This window comes from Oncorhynchus keta, chromosome 8 (genome assembly GCF_023373465.1).
Source record: "Oncorhynchus keta strain PuntledgeMale-10-30-2019 chromosome 8, Oket_V2, whole genome shotgun sequence".
In the NCBI taxonomy this organism is placed as follows: domain Eukaryota; kingdom Metazoa; phylum Chordata; class Actinopteri; order Salmoniformes; family Salmonidae; genus Oncorhynchus; species Oncorhynchus keta.
In genome coordinates this window covers 31345603-31361299 of record NC_068428.1, presented here as the reverse complement: position 1 = coordinate 31361299, position 15697 = coordinate 31345603, and the positions used below count along the sequence as shown (strand labels likewise).

At 45.3% G+C, this 15697-nt stretch overlaps 1 protein-coding gene across 6 annotated transcripts in view; it reads right to left on the bottom strand.

Annotated features, from left to right (window-relative positions):
• LOC118387082 (serine/threonine-protein phosphatase 2A 56 kDa regulatory subunit gamma isoform-like) overlaps positions 1-10240 on the bottom strand; it is a 40577-nt gene extending 30337 nt beyond the window's left edge. For 4 of the 6 annotated variants that reach the window (XR_008141013.1, XR_008141014.1, XM_035775228.2 and 1 more), the window contains exons 1-3: positions 10086-10240; positions 9587-9634; positions 7976-8141 (exon numbers count right to left, since the gene is read on the bottom strand). Coding sequence is in view for 4 of the 6 variants with exons in the window: in XM_035775228.2 (XP_035631121.1) it covers positions 7976-8141; positions 9587-9634; positions 10086-10112 (241 nt within the window). In the remaining 2 variants the exon portion in view is untranslated. The remainder of the gene's footprint in view (positions 1-7975; positions 8142-9586; positions 9635-10085) is intronic. The other 2 variants (XM_035775225.2, XM_035775226.2) reach the window with 2 other exon arrangements.
• Between the last annotated feature and the right edge of the window lie 5457 nt (positions 10241-15697).

The window sequence follows — 15697 nt, the reverse complement described above, 5'->3', positions numbered from 1 at the left end:
ACGTGCTCAGTGTGAACCTGCTTTCATCTGTGAAGAGCACAGGGCGCCAGTGGCGAATTCGCCAATCTTGGTGTTCTCTGGCAAATGCCAAACGTCCTGCACGGTGTTGGGCTGTAAGCACAACCCACCTGTGGACGTCGGGCCCTCATACCACCCTAATGGAGTCTGTTTCTGACCGTTTGAGCAGACATGCACATTTGTGGCCTGCTGGAGGTCATTTTGCAGGGCACTGGCAGTGCGCCTCCTGCTCCTCCAAGCACAAAGGCGGAGGTAGCGGTCCTGCTGCTGGGTTGTTGCCCTCCTACGGCCTCCTCCACGTCTCCTGATGTACTGGCCTGTCTCCTGGTAGCGCCTCCATGCTATGGACACTACGCTGACAGACACAGCAAACCTTCTTGCCACAGCACGCATTGATGTGCCATCCTGGATGAGCTGCACTACCTGAGCCACTTGTGTGGGTTGTAGACTCCGTCTCATGCTACCACTAGAGTGAAAGCACCGCCAGCATTCAAAAGTGACCAAAACATCAGCCAGGAAGCATAGGAACTGAGAAGTGGTCTGGGGTTACCACCTGCAGAACCACTCCTTTATTGGGGGGTGTCTTGCTAATTGCCTATAATTTCCACCTGTTGTCTATTCCATTTGCACAACAGCATGTGACATTTGTCAATCAGTGTTGCTTCCTAAGTGGACAGTTTGATTTCACAGAAGTGTGATTGACTTGGAGTTACATTGTGTTCCCTTTATTTTTTTGAGCAGTGTACATTGTGTGCAAAAGGCATGAGGTAGGCAGGAAATAGGCCATAGGAGTGAATAATTACAATTTAGCAGATTAACACTGGAGTGATAAATGATCAGATGAACATGTGCAGGTAGAGATACTGGTGTGCTAAAGAGCAGAAAAGTAAATAAAATAAAAACAGTATGGGGCTGAGGTTGGTAAATTGGGTGGGCTATATACCGATGGACTATGTACAGCTGCAGCGATCGGTTAGCTGCTCAGATAGCAGAAGTTTAAAGTTGGTGAGGGAGAGAAGTCTCCAACTTCAGCGATGTTTGCAATTCGTTCCACTCGCAGGCAGCAGAGAACAGGAAGGAAAGGCGGCCAAATGAGGTGTTGGCTTTAGGGATGATCAGTGAGATACACCTGCTGGAGCGCGTGCTACGGGTGGGTGTTGCCATCGTGACCAGTGAACTGAGATAAGGCGGAGCTTTACCTAGCATGGACTTGTAGAGGACCTGGAGCCAGTGGGTCTGGCGACGAACATGTAGCGAGGGGCAGCCGACTAGAGCATACAGGTCGCAGTGGTGGGTGGTATAAAGTGCTTTAGTTACAAGGCGGATGGTACTGTGATAAACTGCATCCAGTTTGCTGAGTAGAGTGTTGGAAGCTATTTTGAAGATGACGTCGCCGAAGTCTAGGATCGGTAGGATAGTCAGTTTTACTAGGGTAAGTTTGGCGGCGTGAGTAAAGGATGCTTTGTTGCGAAATAGAAAGCCGACTCTAGATTTGATTTTGGAATAGAGATGTTTGATATGAGTCTGGACACCTCGGTACTTATAGATGTCCACATATTCTAGGTCGGAACCATCCAGGGTGGTGATGCTAGTTGGGTGTGCGGGTGCAGGCAGCGGACGGTTGAAAAGCATGCATTTGGTTTTACTAGCGTTTAAGAGCAGGTGGAGGCCACAGAAGGAGTGTTGTATGGCATTGAAGCTCGTTTGGAGGTTAGATAGCACAGTGTCCAAGGAAGGGCCAGAAGAAAACAGAATGGTGTCTTCTGCGTAGAGGTGGATCAGGGAATCGCCCAAGAATTGAACCCTGTGGCACCCCCAGAGACTGCCAAAGGACCGGACAACATGCCCTCCGATTTGACACGGTCTGCAAAGTAGTTGGTGAACCAGGCAAGGCAGTCATTAGAAAGACCAAGGCTACTGAGTCTGCCAATAAGAATATGGTGATTGACAGAGTCAAAAGCCTTGGCCAGGTCGATGAAGACGGCTGCACAGTACTGTCTTTTATCGATGGCGGATATGATATCGTTTAGTACCTTGAGCGTGGCTGAGGTGCACCCGTGACCGGCTCGGAAACCGGATTGCACAGCGGAGAAGGTACGGTGGGATTCGAGATGGTCAGTGATCTGTTTGTTGACTTGGCATTCGAAGGCCTTAGATAGGCAGGGCGGGCAAGATGGATATAGGTCTAACAGATTGGGTCTAGGGTGTCTCCCCCTTTGAAGAGGGGGATGACCGCAGCAGCTTTCCAATCCTTGGGGATCTCAGATGATACGAAGGAGAGGTTGAACAGGCTGGTAATAAGGGTTGCGACAATGGCGGACAGTTTCAGAAATAGAGGATCCAGATTGTCAAGCCCAGCTGATTTGTATGGGTCCAGGTTCTGCCGCTCTTTCAGAACATCTGCTATCTGGATTTGGGTAAAGGAGAAGCTAGTGAGGCTTGGTCGAGTAGCTGCGGGGGGGGTTGAGCTGTTGGCAGAGGTTGGAGTAGCCAGGAGAAAGGCATGGCCAGCCGTTTAGAAATGCTTTAAGTTTTCGATTATCACGGATTTATCGGTGATGACCATGTTACCTAGCCTCAGCTGGGAGGAGGTGCTCAGTTCTCCATGGACTTTACAGTGTCCCAGAACCTTTTGGAGTTAAGAGCTACAGGATGCAAATGTCTGCTTGAAAAAGCTGGCCTTTGCTGTGTGTATTGGTTCATGACTTCCCTGAACAGTTGCATATCGCGGGGACTATTCAATGCTATTGCAGTCTGCCACAGGATGTTTTTGTGCTGGTCGAGGGCAGTCAGGTCTGGAGTGTACCAAGGGCTATATCTGTTCTTAGTTCTGCATTTTTTTTAACGGAGCATGCTTGTCTAAGATGGTGAGGAAGTTACTTTTAAAGAATGACCAGGCATCCTCAACTGACGGGGTGAGATCAATATCCTTCCAGGATCCCCGGGCCAGGTCGATTAGAAAGGCCTGCTCGCAGAAGTGTTTTAGGGAGCGTTTGACAGTGATGAGGGGTGGTCGTTTGACCCCGGATACAGGCAATGAGGCAGTGATCGCTGAGATCCTGATTGAAGACAGCAGAAGTGTATTTGGAGGGCAAGTTGGTCAAGATAATGTCTATTAGGGTGCCCATGTTTACAGATTAAGGGTTGTACCTGGTGGGTTCCTTGATGATTTGTATGAGATTGAGGGCATCTATCTTAGATTGTCGGACTGCCGGGGTGTTAAGCACATCCCAGTTTAGGTCACCTAACAGAACAAACTCTGAAGCTAGATGGGGGGGGGTCGATCAATTCACAGATGTTGTCCAGGGCACAGCTGGGAGCTGAAGGGGGTCGGTAGGAGGCGGCAACAGTGAGAGACTTATTTCTGGAGATTCATTTTTAAAATTAGAAGTTTGAACAGTTTGGGCATAGACCTGGAAAGTATGACATTACTTTACTTTTTACTTCCTGTAGTCCACTATCATCTCCTTCGTATTTACTGTTGTGTCTATTGCATCTGTGCACTTAACCAGCTAACATCCCATAACTTACATTGCACATGAAGTGTGACTGGCTCATGACATTTAACCGATATATGGAGAAAACTCCTAATTCCAAACTCTGGTCCCAACGTGGGGGTTTGTGCTCTCGGATTGGGGAAAAGGGAGATACCTAGTCAGTTGTACAACAATGCATTCAACTGAAATGGGTCTTCCTTTAACCCAACACCTCAATCAGAGAGGTGCAAGGGGCTGCCATAATTGACATCCAAGTCTTCGGCGCTCAGGGAACAGTGGGTTAACTGCCTTGCTCAGGGGCAAAACGACAGATTTTTTACTCTGTCAGCTCGGGAATTTGATCCAGCAACATTTTGGTTACTGGCCCAACGCTCTAACCACTAGGCTACCTGCCGCCCATTGGTTCAAAGTCAAGTTGTTGGCCGAGTCTACAAGTAGAATCGGCAGGTTTGTCGCTACCGGCTCAGCACGCAGCAAGTACTGCTTTCTGTCTAGCAAGAGAAGGAACACCCTCCCACTGTGATAAGTACCCATCGGCAGTGAGATTCTTGGCATGTTTCATGCTTTCCCCGCTACTGTGGTTTCTGACCTAAATCAAATAGGTGAAGTGAGTCATAGTGTAACTTGTGAACTCAACTGCGTTTTCAGAAAATGTTCCAACTGAAAGCGGGATTCCTTAGCTTTGTTTGTAGCAGGGTCGAACTGAACATGACCAGTCAGGTTAGCTGCTGCGTGTTTTCGATCTGGATGTTCTGTGTCCAGGGTCACTATAGGACGGTATAAGTATTTATGTTGCTATAGATACAGACTGAACCAACAGTCTTTACATTAGACGTGAAGGAGGCTGCGTGTCTATTGGCAAAGTAGCACATGGGGAGAGAGCTAATGTCACTGTGCGCCACACTGAATACTCTGCAAGAAGGTTAAAGGAAGAAGCCTCTCTCTTGTAAGTTAACTAGTACCATTGGCAGTATTTCAAGAGGAGAATAGTTGGTAAATGTATTGTTACCAGTAGAACTAATTACAATGATAAAATACTGATAACAGGTAATTCAGTTTAGTTATATAGGAACTCCTGGTTTGTGTGAGGTTGCGCTGATATTTGGCAGTCTCAGCCTCGTACATAGGTTTACGGTACGTGAACTAAAGATTGCAGGCCTGCATAAGACTAGAGCAAAGCAACTGGTGAACTAATGCTCTGTTTTAGCGGTTATGGGCAGCCTAGCTGTGTGAAGGGAAGCTTTTTGTATACAAGAGCTTTGAAATGTTTGAATCATTAATGTAATTTCTGGATTCAAGTATTTAAAGTGTGTGTGTGGTGTGTAGGGATGGACATAAAGTACAAAATACAACTACAAAATACTCTAAAGACCAATGTTTCAATTAAAATACATGTACTTTAAAATATATTTGGAAGTAGCCGAGCTAAAAGCAACAACATTGTCAGTAACCGTTAAAGAAACTTCTATGACTGTGATATATTGTTTATCCATCTTAGTTGAATGCACTCTCACTCTGGATAAGAGCATCTTTTAAAATGACCAAAATGTAAATATGCAAAACTGAACTGCGAAGCACACTGGGTATTTCCATTGACATCGTTTCAGGGCGGAGATCAGAGTAAGTGAACATGTTATGCAATGGTTAATTTTTAAATTACATATAGTTAATTTATCAAATGCTCATATCACACCATAGTCCCATCAGACTTGATGTAGGGTATACCAATGTAGGGTGAAAGAGGGACACAAAATGTTGAACTGCTATAAAGAAATGGTATAGTGAAGTATTTAGAAAAAACAAATTACAGCTTTCAAAAGTATCTGTTACAAAATACACTGGAGTGTAGTTCAATACATCATACAAAATCCTCAGAAGTCATTCAAATACATGCAACAGAAACACCGGCAATCTGTGTGTTGTCTTGTTCTTCTATCCTCACGTCGACCTGAAATTCCCCAAAGTCCCCACAAGGATAGTAAAACAAGAAATTCTCCCTTGTTAGGACATTTCCCATGTCCACACAAGGACAAAGGCTATTTTAAGCTTAGGGGTTAGGGTTTGGCGTTAGAAGTTAACGTTAGGTAAAATTGGATTTTGAATGGAAATACATTTTAGGTCCCCACAAGAATAAAAAAAAACAAGTGTGCGTGTGTGTGAGATAGAGCGGTTTCTGGCCAACTTAGTCATGGGGCATTCTCCTGTCTGAAGAGCTGTTGTTCTTCTGATAACCAAAGAGTGAGTGCGTGCAGTCTATCCTCCAAACTCTCATTTGGCACAGGCCACCGGGCTCCAGCCATTTATATAAACTCTCCCACTAGCTTCTGCAGAACAACTGGACTAAACTTGTGACACGTCGGGCTACTCTGGCTATAACAACAAGGTCTGTATTGTAGCGATTTCAAAGATGTGTCAATGGAAGTAATTGAAGAATTATTTCATGAGTCTGCTGACACTTCACCACGTTCTATTGACCTCAAGCTACTACTGAAGCCATATGTCATCCAGCCAATGACTTGAGTTCAGTCACACAGAGTGAAGTTCCTCCGCTCTGAAACAACAGTTCCTCCAGACAACAGTTCCCAACAGAGAGCGAGAGAAACTGTATCCCTCCCAAGACAGCTCCTCTGTCACGGGATCTCAAACAAAAACACAAGCTGCTGTTCGTTCCTTTCTTCACCACATTTTGGCAAACCATTGCAGTGGTGGGAGAGTTGAGAGCCAAGTGGGGGGTTAACTAAAAACAGACACTCGTCTGAAACACTGTGGTGTTGTTTTTCCCCCAATGTAGCAAGTTGCTCATGCTTATCAAACTGTGGAAAAGGTCAACATTATCCTGGAACAGCTTCTTTTTTTTTTGGCATTACCACCACGTGAACAGGATGCAGACTGCATATTCCACTCAGCAATAATGTGAGGTGGTATCAGGATGCATCTTCCCCTGCCTGGTCAGTCTGCTGTCAAAAAGAGGCACCTACTAAAACTCTGTGGAACACAAAATAAACAACCCCTGAAGTTCATTGTAGCTCTCGGAAATCAGCTCTTCAGCTACACAGAACTAACTCTCCAAAAGCAGCAGCACTCTACCTCTTCATGTGGCCCAGGTGTCCAGAGACAGCCCGTTGGTAAAGCTCTATGAAGCAGTCGAGTCTGCAGTAGTTCAGCCATTCAAAAAGCAGCAGCACTAAAGCTCGGTGTAGCCTGACTGCTGCCGTCCAAAAGAGTCCATCTCCATCCAGAGGAGAATGTGTGGAATGAAAGCAGGCCTTGCTAGGTACCTGACTGCCTATTAGGACAGGACCACTGGCAACACCCACAAGGTCATGGTCCATCGGACAATATTTGCAGAACAACCTTATCAAAAGCCCTTGTTGGGCCCATGGATGTGACCAGCTGTTATCACGACTCTGAGCTTATCGAACTCGTAAAGAATACAGTAACACAAGAGAAAGGAAACAAAGGTATTACATGATACGTGTCTGCCTGAATGTAACCGGTCTGACAGAAGACACAGGGAAGAGTGAGAGGTGTACAGGACACACTATCACTGCTGAAGCAGTTGGCTTGCGTGGTTACTCTAGACAGAGTTGAATGTATAGACAGAAACTAAAGCAGCTCTCCACTTTGCCCCAGCTCTTAAACACCTAATGTCCCATGTTATTTCAAACCCTGCATCTAGGCCTAAGTACTGCACGTGTCCTGTCCTTTTCACGTGGTGTAGCATAGCTTATGTACTCATGAAATCTGCTGGACGTGCATACTGCACACATATATACTAGTTTGCCATGGACAGTCAACTGCATGCCAGTCACTCACAGTAGTAACATTATAACACTGCATAGGATTTGCATTCGCCAGTGCTGATATTGTCCATGAGAAATGTAGGGGAGGGTAGGTGGGTTGTAATGTAGCTCTCTGCCAGCCACCCGCTTATCTGGCAACATCCTGAAACAAGGACCTGGCAGCATCAAAGCCTTATCTCTGGATTACCCCCTAAATATAGACACTTGTTTTAAAGCCAGCGCAAAGTCAGAGCCCTTTACGTCCACTGTTTGTTTCCACGTCTTGAGCAACGCTGTCGGAGGTACATTTTATAGCATAGCAGAGCAGTGGAGAGGTACAGAGACTTGCACAGAGAGCGAGAGAGAGTGATGGTGACGTTGCTGTGATTTACATCAGAAAATAATGCAAGAGAGCTTTTGGAGATGGCAGGCAGCTATGCTAAAGCGTTCCAGGGTTAAACCTAGAGGATAAGCCAGAGCTGGGAGTAATGGGACATGGGTAAAGGGACAGGGGCCAGCACATACGTCAGTTGGGAGGGCTGAGAAACCAAAACAATGCAGGATTCAGACCATTGCCTAGGTAGCTTGATTTATTTTCAATAATGGAGTGAACAGAGACAAAATATATGTCTTTGAATAGGCCGAGGTTAGGCTAGCCTAGATTAGGTCCAATCGTACCTTTGAAGGCAGGCAGCTTCTGAAGCTCTCTGTTGTTGCTGAGGCTGAAGCGGGACGAGCTCTGCCTCTTGTCCTTCTTGACCGGCGTCTGGGAACTCGGCTGCTTGCCCTTCAGCAGCTGAGTGGCGGGAGGGACGCTGTTACTGCCTTTCCTATTGGAACCCTGCTGTGTGGAGGGGGGGGGGGCATGGATCAGAGCATGCACCAAGGTTTGTTCATTCGACACCAAACAAAACAATGAATCAGAGGGACTATTCATTTTTATCTAATTTCCAAAGGTTTTTCCCTACTGAACACAACCCCGTGAAGTGTCATCCCGGTCCCCCCTAGGTTAGATATGAAAACTGGTAAATGTGGGCAGTTTCTTATAGTCTTGTCCCACCTGCCTGCTGGAATCCTTTAAATCACCACATATACACCTGACAGGGCTGTCTTTCCGCTATGGAGTTACATCAGAAGGGGGATATGTCAAATTCTCTGAACTCAACTAAATGTTGCCTTTCACACTGCCTTTCACACTACGACAGGGGTTTAGGGTTTTAGGTCTTCTTAGTGAGCAGCCGGCCTGCCGACTGTCTAGTAATGGGAGGAATAAAGCTGCTGGAACACATGACGGGCCTGGATTACTGACCCATGACACAACAGAAGGTCATCTCTCCCGCTGATTAATTTACCCAATGTGTTAGCTTCCTAACTGTATACCTTCATAGCAGTGTCAGCTTCATATACTGTATTAGCTTCATACTGCAGCTGGTCAGGCCTTTGGGTAAGAAAGTGGTGTGGTTCACACATCCCAAAAACACAGGAGACAAGATAGGAAATAAGTCTAGCTACATGTAACCAAAGAGGCAGACATGGCTGTTCAGAAACAAGCAGAATAAATATCAACAAACTTCTCTGCTTGCATCTATCGACCTGTTTGACCCAGCTCAAACAATGAGAAGGTTGTGCCAGCTCAGGCCATTGGCACTTAAACAAAGTGTATTACTAAGCCTGAACCAGCCTGTATAATATGACTCCCATGGTTTCATTGTCATCATCCCACTGACGTCAAAAGCTTAGAACCCCAGTGGCCACAAGAATCCCAGAGGAGAGCGGACCTGGCTGTATGCAGAGGGGTTGGATTGGGTTGTGGGAGTAATACAGCGATTTCAATTCGACACAACGCTGGCACATTAGCAGATCGGCTGCATGGCTGATGACACAGAGTACAGATAGATAACCCCGGATTACACCCCCAGAGAGAGAGGAGGGCAAACCGTTTCTATGAGGGCTTAATCACTGACTGGTGTATGTTCCTGTGGATTCATGGCCATATCTACATCTTCAGTATATCTGATTTTAACTGACATAGATAGCCTTCTTAAGTAGTCTCAGATCACAATGGTAGTAGCTAATGTTATGCAAGCATTCTTTATATTCTGACACAGTAATGGGATAGTGGCTACCATGTTTTTGAAACGGACAACCAACCTCTCTACATGCGAATCAGGTTCATATCCACTGCTTGGGTAGACCATATATATTTTTGGTGCTGTAGTAGCTAACGTTAAGTGTTTATCTTGCACATTCATAGACAGGTTCTCAAGAGCCAGCGAGGCGTTTAGTTACCTCATGGTCGTTTTCTTGACCTCCAGTTTTTACAACTTTTCCCGACTCCTGTAAAGAAAACATACTTTAGACATGCCTTATTCACAAGTAATTTAAGTAATGTGTAGGGACAGGGGGCAAGTTGACTAATGTCAAACGCTAGCATTTCTTCATGTTTACATTCCCAAGCAAAGCTAATATATGACAGTTTTGTTTAAGTTGAACAAGTTACTTAGTAACTTTAAGACGTTAACTTTAAATTGTAGCAAACATTGGCTATGCGTTTATGTCCCTCAAATCGTACTGTACTTTTTGTTACAAATAATCTGACTAGCTACATGCAACTAGCCAGCTAACGGTAGCTATTCAAGTTAGCATAGCTAGCTAACATTAGCTAGTCATAATGGGACATTGCAAATGTCGAGTTGATGGCCGCCTGTTCGTAGTTTAAAACATCAAACGAGTTGTTGTAAATTCCACTACTCGTATCTGCGGCTTTGCAAGCCAACTCCCAACTTACCTTCTCTTTTTTCGCTTTATTCGGCATTGCAAAAATGTAGCCGCCCTCGTTCCCTCTCTGACGCTCTCCAGAAGCTAAAGCCTAACAACGTTTAGCAGTTCTTCTTCTTTGGTATCATGGCGTTCACATATTATGTTTGTGCATGCCGCCACCTACTGTGCGGTAGTGTGTGGTCGATCACGTTATATTTTGTGATACAAAAATAAAAATGAAAGAATTTCACCACCAATTAACCTACACCTATGTAACCTACCACTATTTAATAAAAATCACCCCCACATTTCACTACTTCGCCCCTTACTGATCCTATACCAGGCTGACGGCCTGGGAGGGTGTTCAAAACCTTATGTCTTCTGCAGTAAAACCTCTACACCCAGTGGCGATATTAGCATGGGGTGGGACGAAAAAATGTAATAATGTTTTATGCATGCCAGCAAAGCCACTCTACAATACTAAACAAAACATGGATTGCACTGTTAGGGACTACATATAGCTGTCCCAACAGCAGAGCTTTCTTTTAAACCCCATGAAGTAAATCCTTGCTATCAGAGGAGCCTTGCCTGACAGCCAAACTGTTCATTCACCCTCATTTACTGCCTTTTAAAATAACATAGCTGATATGGCTGACTTGCTTAAACAAATGTGGTTTCTACTGACAATTTAGATGTACAAACTATGGCATAAGGGAACTATGAGCGGATAAGAGGCAATCCGTAATTTCAATTAAGACATTAATGAGCGAGCTAAAACAGACATAGTCGATATAACTTCTTCTTCTTCATCTATGAGGTTTAACGGCTAGACTGGAGTACAACTCCCTTATACTTTACTTGAAAAAGAAAAATGTACGAAATAAATACCCCATCATCTCACACTATACGCTATAATCTCAAAATTATATAAAATAAAATTAACACCCCCCTACTCCACTAATTAAATGCATTTATTCCTACCTCATGCCATCACCCTGAAAGGATGAGACATCACCATTTAACACATCCTGTAAGTCTTCTGATGTCAAGTCTCGCACACCCAATTACCTCTCTGCAGCTGCCACCACAACCTCAATTTTCTGAGACTCCCGATCCATCCCTGCAGTACAATTAATAACCATTTTTATAAATGCTAAAAATCCAATCTTACTGAAACGTATTTCACTTTTTGGCCTATCCCTCTGTACTGGTATATCTTTACTACTCTCACCACTCCTCCCCCTTAACCCATCTTCCTCTACTTTCTTCACTGCCTCAGCATATGACATTTTCAGCTCTACTCTAACCCTGGAAACCTCAACCTGCCTCTCTCGCACAAGACTTTTCTGATTCCCAACTCAATGGGCACCCCTACAATTTCCACTACTTTCCGCAATACTACACATTCCTTTGTCTCGTGCCCTTCTGCACATTTCTCACACCTTGGACCCTCCATCCTACACACTGCTGCCACATGTCCATAAGCTTGACACCTGTAACTTCTTAATGTATTCGGCACATACACTTATACATCCTAACTTCACTTTGTCAGGCAAAGACTCAACTTCAAAACTCAAAAGAACAGACAATGACTCTTCTGTTTCCCCACTCTCGCCACCCTGTCTGTGTCGCATCAAACAACAGGCATCACATACACCGGGAATCTTTGCCCTCAGCTGGGCAACGTTTATATCTACTGCTACCCCAGTTATCACTCCTTTCATTGGTGCCCTTTTCTCGAGAATGAAACAATTCACTATTCTTGCCCCCATTAGTTTTACTTCTAAAGCATTCTTCCTCTGCCCAACAGAAACACAAACAATTATCACTAAACCACTTCATTACCCTCACCGATTCCACATGACCCAACTGTTTTTCACCCACCGTGAAACCACAAGTGGATCAGCCAAAAGGCAGGAGTCCACTTGTCTCCGATGACTTTACCGCACCTACCACCTCCGATACTTCCCTCTCATTCACTTCCATTTCTCCTCCTGTCTTCAGCTCTGTCACGCCCTGACCTTAGAGAGTCGTTTTGTTTCTCTATTTGGTTAGGTCAGGGTGTGATTAGGGTGGGCATTCTATGTTTCCTATTTCTTTGTTTTTGGCCGAGTGTGGTTCCCAATCAGAGGCAGCTGTCTATCGTTGTCTCTGATTGGGAATCATACTTAGGTAGCCTTTTTAGCCTTTTTTCCACCCAAAAAATGGGGAGGGGGGCACACTGCGAGATTGGTGGTGTCAGGGTTTAGACCTGAGCCAACTCCAGTGCTTACCATGGGTAGCGTGTGACCTGTCAGGCACCGTGTTATGCGGTGATGCGCAAGGTGTCTCCAGTGAGCATTCACAGGCCGGTGCGCTCTGTGCCAGCGCTCCTCATTTGCCAGGCGGAAGTGGGCATCCAGCCAGGACGGGTTGTGCCAGCTCTACGCTCGAGACCTCCAGTGCGCCTCCACGGCCTAGTGTATCCGGTGCCTGTGCCACGCACCAGGCTTCCAGTGCATCTTCCCAGTCCGGTGAGACCTGTTCCGGTTCCATGGAAAAGGCCTCCAGTATGTCTACCTAGCCTGCTAAGCCCTGTGGCAGCTCCACACACCAGGCTTCCAGTACGTCTCCTCAGTCCGGTGAGACTTGTTCCACGTACCAGGCCTCCAGTATGTCTACCTAGCCTGGTAGATCCAGTGGCAGCTCCACTTACCAGGCCTCAAGTATGTCTACCTAGCCTGGTAAATCCAGTGGCAGCTCCACTTACCAGGCCTCCAGTACGTCTCCTTAGTCCTGTGAGACCTGTTCCGGCTCCACGCACGAAGCCTCCAGTTATAATCTATGGCACGAAGCCTCCAGTGATGATCCATGGCCCGGAGCCTGTAGTGATGATCCATGGCATGAAGCCTCCAGTGATGTTCCATGGCACAACGCCTCCAGTGAAAATCCAGGGCAAGGAGCCTCCAGTGACGGTCCCAGGTCCGGAGCCTCCGGCCGCGGTCCTCGGTCCGGTTCCACAGAAGCGGAGGGATCAATGCAGGGAGCGGGGGCTACGTCCCGAACTGGAGCCGCCACCGAGGGTAGATGCCCACCCAGACCCTCCCCTATAGGTTCAGGTTTGCGGCCAGGAGTCCGCACCTTTGTGGAGGGGGAGGGGGGGTACTGTCATGCCCTGGCCTTAGAGGGACGTTTTATTTCTCTATTTGGTTCGGTCAGGGTGTGATTAGGGTGGGCATTTTGTTTCCTATTTCTTTGTTTTTGGCCGAGTGTGGTTCCCAATCAGAGGCAGCTGTCTATCGTTGTCTCTGATTGGGAATCATACTTAGGTAGCCTTTTTTCCACCTGTGTTTTGTGGGTAGTTATTTTCTGTTTTGTCTCTGTTGCCTGACAGAACTGTTCGCTGTCGTTTTATTACTTTGTTCGAGTGTTTTTTGATAATAAAAATAATCATGAACACTTTTTTCACGCTGCGCTTTGGTCCACTCCTTCCGACGACAGGTGTTACAAGCTCCCTCTGCTTAAAGTTTCTACCATTATTCTTTGACAAACCATCTCCCTTTTCCCACCATTTTTATCCGACTCAAGCTCACCCTCTTCTCCCTCTCTTTTCCCCTCCATTCCTTCTCCATTTTGCAAGTACACGTCTCCTTATGATAATACTGCCGCTCCATCTTGTACCTGCTTTCTCTAGGGACTTCATTTTCCCATTCCGGAGTTCTGCTCATGTCCCCAATAACGTGCCTACAACAACGCAGCTGGGCCTTCCGACCTTCCAATATAATGTCCTCCATGGTCGATATAACTATTTCTTCAGGACTTTTGAAATGTACTGCGACATAATTCAGAACTTGGGCCGTTCTTACAGTATTCTCCATGTACACCAAGTCAGAACCTTAGGATAAATCAAATTGGCCATATAAGCAGATAATGAAAGTTCTTACTATATTCGATGATGACATTTAAAACAGATTATAGGCTACATGTGCACCAGCAAGTCAGAACAGTAGGCTAACTTGTGAGAAGGAAAATGACCAAAATATTAGGGTGATGCACATGGGCTATTAACATCTTACTACACAACATACACTTAGTATTACTTTCTTAACTACAGTATACATATCTCTGTGGCATATTACATAATTTATGCAGAAGCATACAAGACATATTTGGACCATTGTGCACACTTGAACAGGAAGATGGCGCGGTCCTGCTTGTGGGCAAATTTTGTCATGAAACTTCGCATTCAAAGTCTGGCATTCTCTAGATTTGTCAACTCTGGCAAAAAAAGAGCGTTGAATCATGTCAGTGATCTTCAGGTCCAAGCTCTAGAAAGAGGCCAGAGTTCCCGCCTTGGAATTCCAAGTTGGATGACCGTTCAAAACGTATTTTCCCAATCTGAGAATTTTTTTCAGCTTTCCCAGTTGTCGTGAACTCACTGAAGTTTGAGATTTCCAAGTTCTGAGTTTCCAGTTGTTTTGAACGCGGCAGAATTCATGCTGGATTGATAGCATGGCCAATTTATTCAACCTTTTCTGACCCATGGTGTGTGTGAATGTTTATCCAGACTTGGATCACACACACTCTCCATCAAATAGCAGCGGAAGCAAAATAGCTTGCAGTTAGGCATCGATTCCTTCCTAACTACTCATTGTTGAATTTGCGATTTCCAACTTTTTGTATAATGTTTATGTCCAATGGCCAACGAGCACTGATACGTTTCATCTTTAATTTCTCTTCGTATGACAAGGATTTGCCAGTAGATTGTCGAGGTGATTTATGATGATGACTGCTTATCTAGTTGGCTTGCTATGATTTTGAAAATATGATTTTATTTATTTAACTAGGGAAGTCAGTTAAGAACAAATTATTATTTACAATGACAGCCTACCCTGGGCAAACCCTAACCCAGATGAGGCCAGACCAATTATGTGCCACCCTATTGGACTCCCAATCATGTCTGGTTGTGATACAGCCTGGAACTGAACCAGGGTCTGTAGTGACACCTCTAGCACTGAGATGCTGTGCCTTAGACCACTGCACCACTCAAGAGCCTGAGCGTTGTTCATGATGTTGACATGATCAGTCCAAATCAAAGCTACGGTAGATATAACGTGATTTGAGTAATTTTATCTGTGGCCAATGATCCTGCCCCTTCTTGGATAGGCACTTCTAATGTAAATCTATGGCAGCACCCAACGGGGCTTGAACTTTCTAGCTCTCCCTGTAGATTTGGCGGTGACGTAGTGTCCCATGAGTGATGGAACACTAAACCAATCACGGCGCAACTAGAGAAGATTACCAACCCCTACGCTCTGTATTTTCCCGATGGCTGCCCTTCCACCACAGAAAGCACTTTATTAACTCAAAATATATATTTATACATATTTATACATTGTTATACATTGTTAAACTGCGTATTAATGGCAAAATAACATGCAAAACAGGTGGGGCTCAAAACATGTGGGCTCTGCATCTATTTTCTGTGATTTACATTCCATTTCTGTGGTACAGTTGATAACCAAGGCAAAGAATGCAAAGAAGCCAACCTTACTGAAGCACAAATTCATATCACTGTATGGGCCTAGGCCTACTGCTCACCTTTGACCATTCATCCTGCGCTCTCTTCACTGACTCAGCATATGACACATTCTCCTCTAC